General features: G+C 37.2%; 1 protein-coding gene across 1 annotated transcript in view; it reads left to right on the top strand.

Moving 5' to 3' along the window:
* The window catches only part of MND1 (meiotic nuclear divisions 1), a 60073-nt gene that overhangs the window by 2392 nt on the left and 36904 nt on the right, over positions 1-20777 (top strand). The window contains exons 2-4 of the mRNA XM_031464463.2: positions 2106-2171; positions 5505-5562; positions 8798-8946. Of these exons, the coding sequence (XP_031320323.1) occupies positions 2106-2171; positions 5505-5562; positions 8798-8946 (273 nt within the window). The remainder of the gene's footprint in view (positions 1-2105; positions 2172-5504; positions 5563-8797; positions 8947-20777) is intronic.

Below are 20777 nucleotides of genomic sequence, written 5' to 3'. Positions count from 1 at the left end.
GAAGGGAGGGTAATCAAGTAGTGTTGTGCTCTAGCTCTGTACCCGAGGTTTAGTGAACTGCTCTTCAGAGTAGATGCTTTCTTGGAACTCGCCTGGCTGAGGCTTTTCTGGTTTATCTCTCCAAACAAAGCAGTAAATGGTTATCACAGAATTCCTTTTATTAATTTACCTTGTGTTGTACTTATGGGACTGCAGTGCACTCGCCAGAACCTGGTGATTGGTTGGATATGGAGTAAGAGAGATGGAGGAAACCAGGGTGACTGCCAGGCCTCTGGCTTGGGTAACAAGGTGGTTGGTATCCAACTGAACTTAAGATCCAGAACAGCAGGTTTGGGCAGTAGACGTGGGAGAGGAACAGGTCATTGTAGACCTCCTGAGTTGGAAGTCTGTTCAGCAGGCAGGTAGATACATGAGATTGAAGCTCAGGTGCACACTAAGTCCAGTGATGTATAGATTTGAGATCTCAGCGTAGGTGTTTGTTAAAACCATGAAAACAGCTGAGATCAGAGAAAAGGTGTGAGGCAATGAGGGGATCAATTGAGAACCCTGGGGAACTGCAGTATTGAGAGTGGACAGAGATAAAAGAGGAAAGTAAAATTTTGAGGCTACGTGCTTTACCTATATGACTCATCAAGAAACACCTGGTAAAATTTATTGCTGTGTAAATGAGTTAGTGGGTTTCTAGGTTCTGCTGGTTAGACTCGTGTACCCTGGTGTGCATTCACAGTGGCAGTTCCAAATTCCTTCCCCATCTAGCGTAGGCTCTCATTTCTGATGGAGTTTATGGTTGGATGGGGCCAGTTTTTAGTTGTTGGTTGACTTCTGCCTGCTTTTTAAGTGCTGTACGGTGTTTTAAAGTTCTAACTAAGCAATTTGTGTTCCCCTATAATCCCATGCAGTTTTTGAGAAAGATGCAGATCACTTTAAAAAAAAAAAAGTGTGGAATCTTCCATGAGAGCACTAGAGATATTGGTTCTCATTCTCTTGTTTTTCTGTGAATTTTTTTAAAGACCTTTTTTATATTTGTTTGGTTTTTTTTGCGGGAGGGTAGGTAATTTGGTTTGTTTGTTTGTTTTTAATGGAGACACTGGGGATTGAACCCAGGACCTCGTGCATGCTAAGCACTCACTCTACCACTGAGCTATACCCTCCCCCACTTGTGAATTTTTGCATTAAGGAAATTTGGCCTTTTTTTAAATTGGACCTTAGGTATATACTCTATATACAATATATAATAAAATTTATCATTAATGTACATTTCAGTTACATATTAACTATCTTAATTTCAGATTGGCCAAAGGGTAGTTACAGAATAATAGTAACCTGAAGAGGCTTTCATTTTCTATTTGGATGTGATTTTCCTTCCTCCCGCTTACCCTCTACAGTACTGCTACAGCTGTCAAACCAAGATGTAACTGATCTTGTCACTCCCTGCTTCAGAAATTGCTCAGTAGCTCCTCATTGCCTGGAAAAAAAGTCTGCTCTCTTTGGCTAGACAGTCAGCCTTGCATAATCTGGCTCAGACAACCTTTCGCATCTCATCTGCCACTCCATCTACATACTCCACGCATATAATAATTGTCCCTGAGTGTTTTGTCTTTCTGGAGCATTCCATGTACTTCCATAACGTTATGCCTATTCAAGACACCTTTCTTACCGTTTCTCAACTTGACAAAATGCTGTTCATCTCTAGCCTTCCTAGCTAACCCTCCTCCCTCTCCAGGGTGGAATTAATTCATTCTGTCCCAGGTAGCAATTTGTGCACGTACCTGTTCATCAGTTATAAGTGGTTATGCCCATTTATTTTCTTCGAGAGATTGTAAGTCTTTTGAAGGTAAATACAGTGACTTATTGGATCATTTAATAAATACTGAATTTCTATAAAATGCCAGCTCTGTGTCAGTCACAATTCTTGTTACCATACTGGCAGCACCTGCCACAAGGCTTGGCAGAGTGTTAAAATCTGTCTTGAGTTACTAAACCTCTTGGTCTCAGACAAGACCATGTATAATTTCTGATAATGTTTTGAACCAAGTTGTTTTAAAATGCAACGTTTATTAAAACAGCAACAACACAGTGTTTACTTTTTAACTTTTGTGCTTTAGTCGAAGAAAAAAGGACTGAGTGCAGAGGAAAAGAGAGCCCGCATGATGGAAATATTTTTTGAGACAGTAAGTCATTTTCCTTAAGATTTTTAGAATTTTGTGTAATCTTCTTAAGTGTGTGTCATCCAGTATCAACTCTACCTTTTTCATTAGCGAACAGTACTAACCAATATCCTGAATAACAGATAAAATTCTACAAGCTTTTGTGGTACCTGTGAGCTATGGAAAGAACCCTACCCCAGTGTTTGTAGAATCTCTTCGTACACGCTGGCACTGCAATTATCTTTCTGAGGCATGTATTTTCTGAGGCATTGTCCCCCTTTGCCTGAAAATGATACTAATAGTTCACATCCGCTGAGTGCTTCCGAGGTGCCAATCACTATTCTAAGCACTTGGTGTAGATTATCAGATTTTGTCCTTTTTGCCCCTATGAGATCAGTACTATTGTTATCATCCTCATTCTGCAGATCTGGACATCTGAACAGCCTAAGGTACCAGCCCTGATCTCAAAAGTGGAAGTGATAGTACTTGGATTAAAAACCCAGGGAGGGGAAGAAAAAAAAACAACCCAGGGAGAATCATCTGATTTTAGAGGGAATGCTAAATACCACCAACATTTATAAGCCTATGTATAATGTAACACGTAGTCCTCCTTAATTTGTGCCTGCCACTAACAGGAAATATGCTTGAAGTTTCCATTTCTAAGTGACTGAGCCAGGATTCAAACCCAGTCACCTGGCTCTAGACCCTGTTTTCTTCACCAAGCCACCATTCAGTGGCTTTTCTTGTTTCCAGGTTAAAATTCAGACTTTGGACCCACAAAAACATTTTAACTTCCTATGTCTTATGTCTTGACAGGACCTTCAAAGTCTTGTCTGGCCCCAGCCTACTGGTTGTTTTCATTATTTACAAATGTGAAGAAGATGGGAAAATGGCAAAATAGAATACGAAATTAATAAGTAATGATAATACTTGACATTTTCGTTTTGATAAAGCATATTCTTAATAAAACAAGCGAAATATTGTAGGGGCTTTTTTTTTTTAATGCTTTGCCATCTAAGTGAAATCTTAGTAATCTTACTAATATATAATGACTTACTAAAAGTCACTGGCAATTCAGAACAGAGTATCATATTAGTAATGATGATATGGTTAGGAAGATAAATTGATAACGTTCGTTGGTGAGGATTATGACTGTTCCGCTGAGTTGAAATATTTTTTCTATGCTCTTAGAGCAGGAGAAGTAGAATTAATTCCCACCAGGCAGTGGAAAGCTGGGGAGAGTGGTGAGGGAAATTATTTTGTCCTTTATGGAATTGTTAATTTTCTCGAATATCAAAGTTGGCTGTTTCTGATTGAAAAATATGCAACTCTTCTCTCGGGAACATTAAGATAGTAGTGACTGTGACACTAATGAGTAGTAGCAGCTTAAAGAAGTTAATAGTGTGTTTTTATGTAAAGCTAGAAATTAATTGTATTAATTGCTTGATTTCAGTTCTTATATTCCTATATATTTATTTGTATGAATACATACTTACCTAGATTTATTTGAAGTTGCTAGTGTAATAGAAAAAGACTTCTTTGCTGTTACACTTAGGATGATCATGGCAGCAGTATCGCTCCATGACAGAGAACTTGCACTTCCAGTCTGCTTGACCTAACAGCTTTGTGACTTTGTGACTTACTTGACCTAAGTCTCCGTTTCCTCATCTATAACTGTACCTAGCTCACAGTGTTAGTATGAGTATTAAATGAGATAATCTGTGTAAAACATTACAATGCCCAGATCACAAGTGTTTAATTAAAAGTTATCTAGTATTATTACTTTGTGTCTTCCATGGTATTTTGTTTTTATAGTTTTGTTTTTGAGGGCTAGAACCATTGTGTTCATCTCTTCTTTGTTATTTCTGTTTGATGTTGGGGAGAACTATTATTTACTGGAGACCATTTTCTCTGTTCATTTAAATGACCCTACTTTAGTCCTGAGGCTGGTTCTTTGCAAGCATATTTATCTACACAGCATCCCCGCTGGGGCAGCCAGTATGTCTGGGGCTCTTCTTTGATGACCACATGTAGGCAGATATCTCAGTGAGTTCATGTTCTTTTTCCAGGGAATCTAAGGTATTTGCAAATAGGTTTGATTAATTGATTTTTTTTAATGCATTAGTGACCTAAAGCCAGTGATTTATTGCATGTTCTCTGACACCCTACAGAATTATTTTTTGAGAGTTTATTCCCAGAGGGACAAAAATTGATTTCACACTTTCTAAGACCAATGATTCAGTATTTTCCTTAATTTACTAAATCTTAAGTGTACTTAGATGAAGTTACTTTTTCCAACATTTTATCATTCAACATGAAAGAATTTCACAGTGAAGGACTATATGCCCAACCTAGATTCTACCATTAATATTTTGTACTCTGCTTACTTTATTAATATATAATATTCATCTGTCCACTCCTTTATCCATCATCAGTTTATCTTTTTGAGGGCAGGGGAGTGTATATCTTCTGTGAATTGTCTTCTCGGCAGTCTTTTCAGTTTCTTAACAGTGCCCTTGAATGGGCAGACATTTTAAATTTTTATGATGTCTAATTTCCATCTTATTGAAGTTGCTTTTTCAAGTTTATTTTGGAAGAAATAAATCCCAGATTTCCATAGCAATAATCACAATAGTTCTGTTCTAATAACTGAATACTTCAGTCTTTTCAAATATTTCACTTCTGTTATCCAAGTTCTTTTTACAACTTCAGCCAAGGCTTATTACAAGAAGAAAGGAATATTCTACATAGATTTTTTTCTTCAACTGTAAGATCAAATATTCTACGTGTATATCGTGCGATAATGTTTTGTTTTGCACATGGTAGACATGCAGTAGGTATAGGTGAACGATTGATAGGCAGCCCTGAATTGTATGATGGTCATATTTAGGTGCAGCTCTTCTGTGAAACCGTAAATGTAAACAGATCTTGACAGCTGTCTGTTTTGCTCTTAGTTAGAGCTGCTAAATCTGTGATGTATGCTATGTGCTAAGCAAAGCATTGCTTGTGTTTTCTTCAAGTCAGAGTGTCAGAGAAGCTGATTATCTCATGTTAACAAATGATTCATGATGACTAGTTTTTATACTTCGCTGGGAAGATGTTCTTTACTTTCTGCCCTCCACTCACTTTAAAGAATTGTATGTTCATGCAAAATCTGTCCATTTTAAGTTCTGTTGAAGGTATTAAACAAGATAATTAATTTCTTTTAGCTCTAAAATTATTAATTCTATAGCACTGTTCATTTCCAGGCATAGGTTTTTAGTACAGTATTTTGTAAACATAATATGGTAAATATAAGTATATAGTAGGAAATAAATACATATTTTTCACCTATTTTTTAATAACTCTTTTAAACAGAAAGATGTATTTCAATTAAAAGACATGGAGAAGATTGCTCCCAAAGAAAAAGGCATTAGTAAGTATCAAAAAAGTTCCAGAATATTTTGGTAAATACCAGTCATCTTTTTTTGCAACAGTCTTTCACTTTATAAATTTCTAGAGATGAAGAATGTTTCTAAAATCCCTTATATAATATCTCTGGGCCACAACCATGATTCTTGTGTTTGGAGTATCTGCTCTAGGAAAACTAAAACGGAATATGCATGCATGCATGTGCACACATACACACATAATATGTACACACAATTGTACACATTTATCTATTTATGGGAATAATTTCCTTCAAAAGAAGTAAAAACTATTCATGTATGTTCTAGTATTTGTTAAATGTGATTTGTATGGTGTTAATTTTCTACGGCTGCTGTAACAAATTACCATAAACTTGGTGGCTTAACACAATAGAAATTTGTTCTCCCATAGTTCAGAAGTCTAAAAATAAGGTGTTGGCAAGGTGGGTTCCTTCTGGAGGCTCTGAGGGAGGATCTGTTTCATGCTCTTCTCCCAGCTTCTGGTGGCTGCCAGCAGTGTGCCTGGCTTATAGACACAGCATTCTAATCTCTGCCTCTGCATGGCCTTCCCATTGGTTTTCTTCCCTTGGTGTCTTATAAGGACACATGTCATTGGATTTGGGAACCCACCCTAAATCCAGGATGATTTCACTGTGAGGTCCTAATTACATCTCTATAGACCATTTTCCAAGACAAAGTCACATTCACAGGTTCTGGGGGCTATCTTTTCAGGGGTCACTGTTAAACCCACTATGTATTTTATGTATATATATAACATTATTTTCTGATTACATAAGCTATATATGTTTGTTTCAACAGATTTGGAAATTATAAAGAATATTATAAAAATAAAAGTTGTTCATAATCCCTCTGAGATCACCCCTGTTAATATTTTGGTGTATTTTGATGTCTTATTCTTAGATTCTGTTTATCTGTGTGTGTATATATCTGTCCCTTTCTCTGAGAGGGAACCATGCTGCATATACAGCTTTGTGTTCATTTAGTTTTTCATATAGCATTATATCATATACATTTTCTTATGTCATTTGCTTTAAAAAAAAGATTTACAACATCTGCATCTGCTAATGTTTTATTCTGTGACCACCCACTGTGCCATAGTTTGCTTAGCCTGTTAGCTATTATTGACCATGCAGATTGTTCCCAAATTTTGCTGCTAGAATTAATATGTAAGTAACATGCCATCCATAGATTCTTCTCCTAAAAGACTTATTTTTTACAGCTTTTTTAATTTCAGGATTTCTCATATACTTCCTCACCTCCATCATCAACATCACTCACCAGCAGGACATTTGTCACAACTGATGACCCTGCACGGACATTTCATACTGACCCAAAGCCCATAATTTATATTAGTATTCACTCTCAGTGTTGCATATTCTGTGGGTCTGGACAAATGTACAGTGACACAGATCCGTTGTTACAGTGTCATTGTGGTATCATAAAGAGTATTTTCACTGCCTTAAAAATCCTCTGTGCTCCACCGATTCATCCCTTCCTCTCCCCCCACTATGAACTTTTTTCTACATCTCATGTTACTTCATTAGGAAGTGTCCCTAGAAACAGAGTAGAAAAAGAGACTTGTGTAGTTTTGGGTTTTTTATATGTATTCTTAAATTGCCTTCAGGAAAGGTTATACCAAATTCTACTCAAATTCATTTCTCAGAACTGTTTTCATTTTTAGAATTCTTTGACAATTCCTTTCGGTTTGTACTTCTTTACAAATGAGGTTGAATGTTTTGTATTTGGTGTCAATTTTATTGCTTTTATTTATTAAATCTTTAAATTTTTAATAGATTTTTATTAAATTTACTCTAGGAAAAATTAAAATGGACATTAAAATATGGATAATTTGTTGGTGTAGTTTTGCCTAATAGAAAGTTTGAATAGTTCATGAATTTCAAACATTTGTGAAATATGATTTTATATTTTTACATGCTATTTTTAAACTTTTCTGATCTTTAATCTTACCCCTAACCATAACCTCCAGTTTCCTTCTTTCTTGTTGAATTTTTCATAGTAGTTCTGTTTTTGTTTCCTTAGCATAATAAATAATGCATATTTATTGTTGGAAAAAAATAAGAAAAATGAGCAAAAAGAAGGAAATACAAATTGCCTCTTAACCTTACATTCAAAATAACAACTGTCACATTAGTGCATACTATCTTTTAACTTGTTTTTCTGTATAATACATTTTGAATGTGTATATATCCAGGCCATTAAATTTTTGTAACGTAAATTTAATGAATGCATAGTATGTCATTGCAGTAAAATACTTTTACGAGTCCAGTAATTGGACTGATTTGTAAGTTTTTACTGTTGAAAACAGTGCTTTAACAAGCATCCTTATGCATATCCATCATTATTTTCTTTAGCTGAATTTATAAAAGTGGAATTTCTGTATAAGAGATATGCACAAATCTCAGGTTTTAGATACATAGTGCTATATTTTCCCACCCATTTCCCTGAATCCTTTATTATAATTTTTGATGTTTTTAACTTGGTAGTCAGGAAATCATATCTCATGCCTTATTTTGCATTTCTTGAATTGTTAGTGGGTTTGAACACTTTTCTTGTTTCTTATTGATCATGCGTATTTTATAGATGCCCATTGATGTATTTTGTTTTTCTATTGGAGTATTTGTCTTTTTAAAATTATTTTTGAAAGCTTCTTGTTTATTAACTTATTAACTCAATCTATAATATTTTTTTGACTTTATTTATTAATATTATTTTTAATTGAAATGCTGTCAGTTGCAATGTGTCAATTTTTGATGTACAGCAGTACAATGTCCCAGTCATGCATATACATACATATAATCGTTTTCATATTTTTTCATTAAAGTTTATTACAAGATATTGAACATAGTTCCCTGTGCTATACAGCAGAAACTTTTTTTAAAATCTATTTTTATGTGTAGTGACTATCATTTATAAGTCTCAAACTCTCAAATTTATCCCTTCCCATCCACTTTCCCCGGTAACCATAAGATTGTTTACTATGTCTGCAAGTCTGTTTCTGTTTGTAGATGAGTTCATAGTGGCCTTTTTTTTTCTTTTCTTTTTAGATTGCATATATGAGTTATATCATATGGTATTTTTCTTTCTCTTTCTGGCTTTACTTAGAATGACGTTTATCTATAATATCTATTGCAAGTGTTTCCCCAGTTATTGGCCTTTTAATTTGTGTCTTAATATGGAATCGTTAAAAATTACCTCTTTCAGCTGCTATGTCAGTAAAAGAAGTTCTTCAGAGCTTAGTCGATGATGGTATGGTTGACTGTGAAAGAATTGGAACATCTAATTATTATTGGGCTTTTCCAAGTAAAGCCCTTCATGCCAGGAAACGTAAGTTGGAGGCTCTGGAATCTCAGGTAGGCCACCACAGTTAAAAATAATAGATTTGCTTTGTAAGAAAGAAATTTGTTTTGCTTAATCCTGTTTTCATTTAGTGGTTTCCGTTAAATTTTTAACATGCATTATTGGACTCAAAGTCTAAAGATAATCAACATCTCTTTTTCTCAGAGCACAAGGACCTTAGGATATTTTAACTTTCATCTTCTTACATGCCATGATGTTGTTTTCTAGTATTTAAGTTCTTTTTAGGTTTGCAGAAAAATTGACCAGAAGATACAGAGAGTTCCAAAATGCCACCCCTCTCTCCCCACCAAACATAAAATTTCCCTTAATATTTACATCTTGTGTTAGTTTGGTACATTTGTTACAACTGATGGGCCAATATTGATATCTTATTATTAACTAAAGTGCATAGTTTACATTAGGGGTTCATTCTTTGTATTGTACATTCTGTGAGTTTTGACAAATGCATAAATGTCATGCATCCAACACTACAGTATCATATAGGATAGTTTCACTGCCCTAAAAATCTCTTGTGTTTCACTTATTTCTTCATCCTTCCCTCTCCCCTAACCCCTAGCAACTGCTGGTATTTTTACAGTCTCTAAAGTTATGTTTTATCCAAAATATCATCTGGTTGGAATCATTATAGTTTACAGCTTTTTCAAAACAAGGAAGGTTGGCTTCTTTCACTTAGCAATATGCGTTTTATATTCCTCCATGTCTTTTGATGGCTCATTTCTTTTGATTGACGAATAATACTCCATTCCATGTGAGTACCACAGCTTGTTTATTCTTTCAACTATAGAAGGAAATCTTGGTTATTTCCAAAAACATAGTCCCAGATCCCATCACACTTAGTGAGCTGTTTTTCATCCTTTTACGGGACTGATGCCGTGAATTATCACGTGGAACTTACACGTAATTACAGTACAGGAGCCCCCCTTATTTGCAAGAGATATATTCCAAGATCCCCTGGTAGATGCCTGAAACTGTGGAACGTACTGAATCCTATTTATGCTATGGTTTTTTACTGTATATATATACCTATGATAAAGTTTAACTTATAAATTAGGCACAGTAAGAGATTAATAACAGTAACTAGGAATAAAATAGAATAGTTAATAACAGTGTGAATATGGTTTCTCTCTCTCAAAATATCTTACTGTACAAATATAATGCCTTTTCCATCTTAACAAAGCACTCATCATGCACTGTGGCTATAACTTTTGCAGTTTGAGGTGCAAAAGCAAAACTGGCATGAATTTCTTTTTCCTTCTTCACAATTTCATGGATAGCAGATTCGTTCTTACCATAGATTTTAGCAACCTCAGTGTATGATTTTTCTTTTTCCTTAGTAAGTTGAGAACTTTCACATTTTCACTTAAAGAAAACACTTTACAGCCTCTCTTTGGCATATCCAAATTGCCAGCCTCACTACTCTTAGGCTTTGGGCCATTATTAAGTAAAATAAGGGTCATTTGAGCACAGGCACTGTGATACCATGACATTAACCCAGTAACCAAGATAGCTAAGAAGTGACTAAGGGGCAGAATATGCTGGACCAAAGGATGACTCATGTCCCGTGTGGACAGAGCGGGATGGTGCAGGATTTCATCACGCTACTGAGAATGGCACACAATTTAAAACTTATGAATTGTTTATTTCTGGAATTTTCCATCTAATATTTTCAGACTGTGGTTGACCACAGGTAACTGAAACCGTGGGAACTGAAACCACAGATAAGAGGAGACTACTATATAGGCAGGAAATGAGACTTTAGGGAAAGGGGCTGTGGACTTGTTTGGGGGTGAAAGGAGGAAGAATCCTGATTGTCTGGAAGATAACAAGAACAGGAAAAGTGAATCAACAGAAGTAAAGTAAATTAATTTCTCTCTGGAAGTTATGTGAGATTGTGTTTCTTCACAGGGAAATCCTCCTGAAACACCACTTTTTTAAATGATGCTCCTGGGTTTAAGAAGGTTCATGTTTATAGGAAGTCTTCTTTCAGTCAGTATTCTTCATTACAAGCAGCACTAACTCTGGCTGATGTTAGCAGAAAAGGAATTTATTGAGAGATATAAGGTGGACTTGCAGAATCACTGGGAAGAGTGGACACCCAGTTCTAAAAGTGGGCAGGAACTGAGGGAAGGTTCACAGACAGACCACAGCCGAACACACGATGAAGCCTGTCTGGTGAGGATACTGTGCCTCAGAGCCCTGAACACCTCACCTAACTGTTGACATTGCTGACCTCAGAAGGTAACTCCACTGGCACTCCTGGCCCTGGCTGAAGAACCAGATACTGCTACCACCAAAATAAACAAAAAGCCACAGAGAAACCTCTTTCCCAGTTCCCAGTCACAATTCTGGGAGGTACATGTGATTGGCCAAACCTGGTCGTGTGCCAGGGGAGCTGGTGAAGTAAATAATTAGGGTTTCTAGTTTTATGGTGGAAAGGGGCTGCCTCCTTTTGGTGCCTGCAATTTCCCAAAATATGAAGGGGGGTTGGGTTCTGAGTAACACTTCCTCTCCTCCCATGGTGGATATATACCCAGAAAATAAATCAAGAGAAAAATCTGGAAAGGAGCACAGAACTTGGAAGTCAAAATAACAACAGATATATTGAATACGTACTTTCCTCTGTGTGCCAGGTACTGTTCTAGGCACTTGGAATTCATTAGTGAACAAAGAATGGAAGCAGGAGACCAGGAAGTTATCAGAAAAATCCAGCTATGAAGTAACAGTGGTTTGAATCAGGTCATAGCAGCCCACCTACCCGCCCTCAGCCTTAGACAACCACTAGTTTATGTTCTGTCTCTATAGATTTCCTTGTACTGGACATGTCATATGAATGCAATCACATAATGTGTGTCTTTCATGACTTGCTTCTTTCATTTAGCAGGTTTTTAAAGTTTGACCATGTTGTAATACATATCAGTACTTCATCCCTTTTTATGGCCAAATAATATTCCATTCTACAGATATACTTCATTTTGTTTATCTACACATCAGTTCCTAGCTATTTGTTTTTTTTCTACCTTTTGACTATTATGAATAATGCTATAAAACTTCACATACAAGTCTTTGGGTGGACATATGTTTTCATTTCTCTTAGGAATTTCTGGGTCATATGATAACATACTTAATTGATTGAAGAACTTCCAGAGTGTTTTCTAAAGTGGTTGTACCATTTTGCATTCTTACCAGTAGTGTATGAGGGTTCCAGTTTCATCACATCCTTACCAAAACTTGCTAACTTTTTGATTCTAGCCATACTAGTGGGTATGAAGTGGTTGTATCTCATTATGGGTATGATTATCATTTCCCTGGTGACTAATCATGAGCGTCTTTTCATGTGTTTACTGGCCACTTGTGTATTTTCTTTGGAGAAATGTCTAATGAGATCATTGGCTCGTGACTCATCTCTTAAACATGATGCTACTTTTTTTTTTCCTGCTAGGAAACATGCATGTTTATCACTCAGCAATGTTTTTTAAACTTAATTATGCAATTAAAAACTTTTTACAGGGTAATTTAGTTTTAGACCTTACTACATTTTCCTGTCTTCATAGATTTTGTTCTTGCTTTTATCCCCTTTGAAAGTTCCCTTGTCTTTCCTTTCTGCTTAGCCAGTTCTTAACATCTCTCCTCAGGAACCTTCTCACGCTCCTATAGCTTACCGTATTCTTGCCGTTCTGTAAACTTGAGTAATATTTTTGGTTTTACCATAAGTAAAATGTGTTCCTTTGGCAGATGTGGCTGGTTGCCTATCTAATAAGCATTGCTACTTCCTTCATTACTAACAAAACATTGTGTTGACGTAGCTGCATGTCCTGCTAAAAAAATGTTAATCTTCCCAGACTCCCTTGCACCCAAGGACAGCTATGGGAAACAGTTCTAATGAATGAGGTGTAAGTGGAAAACTGGCTTTGAGGTTTATGGGAAAGCATTCACTTTCCTGATGAAAGCAAAACCCTTTTGTCTTCTTTTCCATGGTATGGACATGAGATCATATTGTGACACCCACAAGGTAACAAGCATTCGAATGAAGACATTCCCTAAGAATGGCAGGACCTGGATAAAAAAAGGCTTGGGTCTCTGGTGGCACTTGGACACTGCACTAGCCTTGGACTCCCTTACCTCCGGAGTTCATATTACATAAGAAAATTAAGCCCCTGTTTAATCTAGTTTTGGTCAAAAACTCTCTTATTTGTAGCTGAATGTATTCCGAATGGATAAAATTGCTTTGAAGACTTTTTCTATATAAACATGACTTAGATCTTATACTAGGAGTGTATTGCTGTGGAACAAAACTGTCTCTTAAACTTCATGGCTTAAAGAATTGAACATTTATATCTCACAATTTCTTTGGGTTAGGAATCCAGGTACAGTTTAGTTAGACTCCAAGTCTCACATGAGATTGTAGTCAAAACTGTTGGCCAGAGCTGCATTCTCATCAGAAGGCTCCTCTGAGAGAGGATTTTCTTCTGAACTCAATCATAATGGTTATTGGATTTAGTTCCTTGCGGGCGATTGTGCTGAGGTCTTCAGTTCCTTGCAGGCTATTGGAGTGATGGCCATAATTTCTTGATAGCTTTAGCCAGCTGTCTCCCTCGTTCCTTATATCATGACAGCTGCCTTCCCTCAGAGCAAATGCGTGTGGAGAGGCCAAGACAGAAGCCACAAGTTTTTTTGTAACTTAATCTTGGAAATGACATCACATCACCTTTGCCTCATTCTGTTCCCTAGAAACAAATCATTAAATTTAGTCCACACTTGAGAGATTACACATGGGCATAAATACCAAGAGGCAAAGATCATTGGGATCATCTTAGAAGATACTTATCACAAATTTTTCATTCTTTTAACTTTTCACATGTATAAATCTCTTTGATTATTTTTAAAAAGTAGCCTCACTGAGGAATAATTGGGCTACAAAACCCACTCACATTTAAAGTTTATAAACTGACAAGTTTTGACATACGTATACCTCCACGCAACTATCACTGCAATCAAGATAAGGAGCATACCTTTCACCCCTAAAAGTTTCTTCCTTCCTCTTTTTAATCTCTGTCTCCTGCCCACCCCCCACGCACACAGATATGCTGCTTCCCCTGCCCATTTCCCCAGGCAACACTGATTGGCTTTCTGTCATTAAACGTTAGTCTGCATTTCTTAAAATTTTATGTCAGTGGCATCATGCAGTATATACTCTTTTTCCTGGATGCTTTTACTCAGCATAATTAAAGTATATCCATTACTGCCATATATCCTACTCATTCGTTTTTATTGCTGAGTGGTATTTCGCTGCATAGATATACTAGAGTTGTTTGTTGATGGACATTGCAGGGTTTTGTTTATTTTAGTTTGAGGTTACTGGAAGTAAAGCTTTTAAGAATATTTGTATATAAATCTTTGTATGGACATATGTCTTCATTTAAATTGGGTAAATACCTAGGAATAGAATGGCTGGATCATTTGGTAGGTGTATTTTACTTTTCAAGAGACTGCCAGGCTGTTTCTCAAAGTGCTTATGCCATTTTACATTCCCACCAGCCGTGTATAAAAGTTCTGGTCCCTCCACATCCTCATCAGTACTTGGTATGATACCCATTCCAATAAAATACGTAGTGATATCTTGTGATTTTAATTTTCGTTTCCCAAGGGCCTTAGAATGTTGAGCATGTTCGCAAGTGTTTGTCATCCATATATCATCATTGATGAAGTATCTATACAAATCATTTGCCTTTATAAAAATTGATACATTTATTTTTATTATTACGTTTGGGCAGTTTTTTTGCGTATTCTCGATACAAAATCCTTTATCAGATAAGTGCATTCCAAATGTTTTCTCCCTGAGGAGGGGCTTCAAGATGGAAGAATAAAAGGACATGGAGCTCACCCTCTGCCACAAATACATCAAAAATACATCTACATGTGGAACAGTTCTCACAGAATACCTACCAAATGTTCTCCCAGTCTGTGGTTCGCCTTTTCATTTTCTTAACTGTCTTTAAAAGAGCTAAAGTTTTAAGTTTTAGGGAAGTCCAATTTATCAGCTTGTTGCTTTATGGTTGATGTTTCTGGTGGTGTACCCTACCTTCCTCCAGGCATTTATTCATGCCTGAAACTAGGCATAATCGGGTGCTGATTAAGCATTTCTTTGTTGACTTTGTAATCCAGAGATAATCTGGCCAAATGTCACTTTATTTCTTTGCCTCCGGATTTAGCATAATCTTTACTTAGCAAATGGAGGAGTTCGGCAAACCTTAATAGAAGAAAGAGATTCTTGCTAGTACAGTGACTATTTTTAATAAGTGAACTTAATATCATTACTTATTTATTCTGAATGATTGAGGAATAAGATGTTCGTATCAGTTACTGTCAATATACTCCTCTCCCTGCTGGTCTGAGAGTTGTCATCCAATGTATGTTGTGACACACCCCTGTCCCCCAGCCCCATTTACAAGCTGGAGGTCAAAGCTTACTCTCACACACTTACTCAGAAGTTAGAGTTCAAGTTAGAGGCCAACACATAGGCAGTAGGTCCTATACCTTCTGTTCTAAGCACCACAGAAGTAAATGACGAGTTAGATTTTGATATGTCATTTGTAAAAGATAGCCTTGGCATTTGCTATAAATAACTTCTTTAAAAGAAAAGAAAATACTCAGTATCATTTCACTGACATAAACTTACCTTATTTTTCACTGAAATTTGAGAGGGAATGTCAGTATCATACTAAATCCCTCAACCATGGTTCTGAAGATGACTTATTTCAGAGAGGCCATATGGCCTAATGGGAAGAGAAGCAGTTAGAAATTAAACATGGATTGAAATCACAGTTTCACGTTTTACTAGTTGGAGTGGGATGAAGTGAAAAGTGTTCTGTGGCTAACTGCCTGAATGAGTGACAGAGAGAAACATGCTGCAAGAGATGGTGGGTTTTATGTAAAGATAGCAGTCCCTCACTTACTGTTGAATTGAATCAGATTCCAACTCCAGGGTTGCACTGAGGATCAGTTTATTCAACATCTTGCCAAAGTAAAATGTTAACTTCTTCGGAGTTTCTTGTTAATTACTTCCAGATTATACAGAGAGGGAGCTCTTAGTTGTATTTTTTTTTCCCTCTCATTCTGTTACACTTTGGTTCTGCCAGTGATTCCAATTATGTACAGGAATGTATTCGTCTCTTGAGAATAGACATTCTTGTAGTAAGTTTGAAAATTAAATCAGGAAACACATTTTTTTCTCTCATGCCTTTAGGTTATATGTGTTGATCATCATTAAAGACAGTCTAAAATCCTCATGGGTATAATTTCTGTTTCTCTGTAATATTTTATAAGATAGCAGATAAGCCATCAACTGTGTGGGGGTTGCATTAACTGCTTCTACAGATTTTCACTGTGTGCCTCCACTGTACACTGTGCTAAGTTCTTTGAGCAATATAAAAATCAAAATATGTGTTTCATGTCAAGGTAATTTATACTTTACTTGGTAAGGCAAGATAAATACCTGACATAGTAAATTAACTTTTTAGGAAAGAAAATCTGTATAGTTAAGGAAGACTTCTTAGAAATGGTTCTTTTGAGCTGACAGTTGACCAGATCTAGGTGGAGGGAGGCGATTGCCGTGGGAGATGGAGGGCACCGGGATGCTGTTGCTGATAATTGCAGCCACGATCTATCGAGCAGTTTGCCAGGTACAGTTTTAAGAGCTTGTCTTAGTCCATTCAGGGTTCTGTAACAATATCCTAGATTTGCTAGCTTATAAAGAGAAATTTATTTCTCAGGGTTCTGGAGGCTGTTCGGGTAAGAGCCCTTTCCTGGGTCACAGACTCCTTGTTGACTCCTCACATGTGGAAGGGGCTGGGTGTCTCTGCAGCCTTTTATAAGGCTTGAATCCCAGGCTCAAGGGCTCTGCCCTCATGACTTAAGCACCTCACAGAAGCCCCACCTACTGATACCTTGGGGGGTTAGGATTTCAATGTATGAATTCTGGAGGGACACACATATTCAGACCAGAGCAGAGCTTCTGCGTGCTGTGTATTATTTGATTCTTAAAGCTGCATGAGGTAGCTATTGTTATGAACTCCCTTTTACGTGTGAGACAACTGGAGACTCCAAGAGGTTAAATAACTTGCCCAAGGTGACAGTATTAGTGGTAAAGCATGATTCAAATCCAGGCATCCTGACTCTGTAGTCCTTGCTCATAACCACAGATAAACACAACTTAAAAGCAAATTACATTTAGTGGATAGTTGGTCATTGACTTGGAAAGAATATACAATTTTTCATTGTATAGAAATGGAGAAATAAGATTGGACATTAGATTGAGGCCATATTATGGATTATCTTAGTGATTGGTTAGCTCTTATCATGTACACCAAGCAGGGGAAGTTGAAATTTTTCCTTCCAGAATATTATGGGTTTTTTTTCCTGGTCTAATTGCTTAAAAATTAGATTATAAACTTAGAAAATAGTGTTGTTACTTTCTGGTATTAAGCAAAAAAGGTTTTCCCCTCTCTGTATGTGAGTAAGATTTTATCATTAGTGTTGCTGAGAATAATTTAAGGTGTAGTAATTTATTTTTGCGAGGCTGAAATAAATATTTGGGTTGGGTGAAGAAGTAGTTGTTAACTAGCCTCTAAATATCTGTGACACAGATGCATTCCTCAGGTTTTTTCAAGTAAATTAGTAACTTCATTGTATGCAAAGATGATGAGTGTGGTAACATATGTTCAAGTCTGGTGGTCTTCTGAAATATATGTAAATATGTTACGGTATTTGGATGACAGCAGAAGCAGCCATTTTTGGTTCAACGGAAAGTAGAAATGACCAGATCCTTTTCTCATGTCTTTGTTGTGCTTTTGTTATGAATTTTAACGTAACTTAAAATGTAATTATATTGTGGAAACTCCCAAGTGAAATGGCATTTTTCTGTGTCCTGAAGAATGTATAGAACTTTATTAAAGGTCAAGAGATGATTTTTATTTCTTGATAACAGTTTCAAGAATTTTGGCTGAAACTTGCTGATTTTCCCCAGCATGATAATAATTTTAGTGTGTGTATGAGAGAGACAAAGAGTCTGTCTGTCTCTCTGTGGTCCTTATGAGTATTCTTTGTAAGGAAAAGCCACACAAAATGCGTTAAACCATTCTTCCAATCATCCTCTGGTTCTCATCTTCTTTTGCCCCTTCCAAATAGCTTGCCCTTTATAATGAAGGAACAATCTCAACTTCCAAGGAGTGACTCTGTCCATTTTACCTTGGCTGATACTGACGGATGTAGGATGGTGTTCTGCAACGTGTGCAGACCAGGCGAGAGCAGTGTTGTAACTGTGGTGCCTAATTCACATGGAGTCTGGCAGTGTGGGGAATAACTGACCAATACTGATTTGAAATGCACACTTTTTGGTTTTTTCCCCAAAAGAACAGCACTTTCAGTATGCTTTTATTTTTGTATTTGTGCCCTTTCCCTCCTTCCAGGACTCCCCATTCTGACTTGAATGTTTGTTTGCTTCATTGCTGTAGCATCCTGAGTCTAACTCCAGTCTTTCACGTAGTGCTACCGCTGTTACTGAACACGGTCTCTCAGTCAGCCTGTACCCTCGGCACCTGGCACAGCTCTTGGCATATGACTGATATCTGACACGTGAATGAGAATTAGGGGAAACAAAGGATGTGAAGTCAGTCTTTTTTTTTTTTAACATCTTTATTGTGGTATGATTCCTGTACAGTAAACTACACATATTTCAGGTGTATAATTTGATCAAGTTTGATAGATGTATATAAAGTCAGTCTTAATGATAACAATCCATTGATTCAGAGAATTTCATTAGTGCTGCAGCAAGTCTGTGTAGCAGTTTTTAACTTATGTTTTTAAAATTTTGTTAAAGGGTCGGAATGTAGAAATCATACTCTTTCTTTTGTTTTCTTGCTCTGCTGAGATCTTCCATAGTTCTTCATCCAAGTTCTGGTTTGCAGGCCATTCACTACTAAGGGAAGGTAGTTTAGGGGACAGATTTTCTAGGAGTCAGTTTATGATAAGTGTTACATTTTGAAATCTATACTGACTTGAATTTCAGACATGGTGTATGGGTTTTGGGAGACACTAATAGATTCTCTTAGGATAATTCAGTGATTTTTTTTTTTTACCAGTTTTTAAAAATGAGTACAGATCTTCTTCCACTTATAGTGGGGTTACATCCGGTAACCCCATGGTAAGTTGAAAATACTGTAAGTCAGAAATACACTTAATACACCTAAGCCACCGAACGTCATAGTTCAGCGTAGCCTTCCTTATAAGGGCTCTGAACACTTATATTAGCCTATGGTTGGGCAAAGTCATCTGACACAAAGCCTATTTTATAATTGCTCTTGTAATTTATTGACTACTGAAAGTGACAGAGTTGTTGCCTGGGTCCAGAGCGGTTGTGAGTGGATCCATCATTCCCCCTCATGACGGCGTGGCTGCCTGGAGCTACGGCTCACTGCTGCTGCCCAGCGTCAGGACAGAGGATCATACTGCATGTCAGCAGCCCAGAAAAGGTCTGAATTCCAAATTCCAAATACGGTTCTACCGAACAATCTTAATGCATAATCATAAAGTAAAAAAAATCATTAGGTCAAACCATTGTAAGTCGGGAACCATCAGTACATAGAATTCTTTATTGCCAAAACTGGACAAAGAGTAGGTCCGCTTTTGGGCTATGTGGACAACTTGAAATATTTTCTGAATAAAAATAGGCATTACTTCTATTGAAATTCATTTAGTTCGGTAAATGTTTGGTGAATACTTGCAGTGGTAGGCCCTGTGACTCATGAAAGGGATGTAATGTTAATTTAGGTCCTCCAGGACCTCACAGTGAGGAGACCCATGTCAGCAGATCACTGCAGTATGATGTGATTGTGTGCAGTACGGCAGAGGATGGGAGTACAGAAGAGGGCGAGAGTTACTCTGCCGAGGAAGGGCTTTACAGTTAAGGAAGGAGAACTTTACATTGGCTCTGGAAAGATGTATGGGAGTTCATAAGGGAGTCGAGAGTGAAGGGCATTCTGGGTACAGAGACCTGTAAGTACAGAGACCTGTAAGTTAAGGCAGTATGTACAGCACAGTGGTTTAAGAGAGTGCACTCTACACCCAGACTCTAGATTCAAATCCAACTCCTTCCATTTACTCATAACCTCTGTGCCTCTGTTTTCTCTTCTAAAAAATGGTCCTGATGTTTCCTACGTCACAGGGTAGTTGTGACAATCAGCTGCCTCCAGTGATGACTAATCCATAGTATGTGCTTCAGTTCTGTTGCTGTGTGCCGAGACCAGGTCTGTACAGAAGCAGAGAACGTTGGGGGCAGATCTTGAGTTGTTTTGTACTGCTCAGTTGTGTGTGAGGGATGAATGAGCAGGTGGACCCTGATCATGAAGGGCTCTGAGTATGTAAGCTGAAGAGTTTTGAGTAGGGAAGTGAGATGATCAGAGCCTTATTTTAGAAAGTGCTTCTTCTGGAGGATATATAGGAGTGTGCCCTGTGACACTGCCAAACTAGTGGCTGTCCCAGGCCCACTCTGCTCCAGGTAACAGAGGCAAGAGTGCTTCTTTGCATCTCCTCTGCCATGAGGGTGTGGACAATACCTGTGGGGCTGCTGCTTCCCAGGGTTCTAGACAGGAAGTGATAGATTGTCTGTGTTCCTGTATCCTCCAGATTTCCTAGAGGCTCTGTAGTTGCACTCTTGTTTCTATAGTTGTAACCAGTCTCATCATGTACTGGAGAGGGAAGATCAGGGCTCGTATCAGAAACCCTCAACAGTGTTCAGTGTTCTTCCTTTCTTCCCTGCCTCTGTCTTCAA

This window comes from Camelus dromedarius, chromosome 1 (assembly GCF_036321535.1).
Source record: "Camelus dromedarius isolate mCamDro1 chromosome 1, mCamDro1.pat, whole genome shotgun sequence".
NCBI lineage: Eukaryota > Metazoa > Chordata > Mammalia > Artiodactyla > Camelidae > Camelus > Camelus dromedarius.
This window is presented reverse-complemented; position numbering and strand designations above follow the sequence as displayed.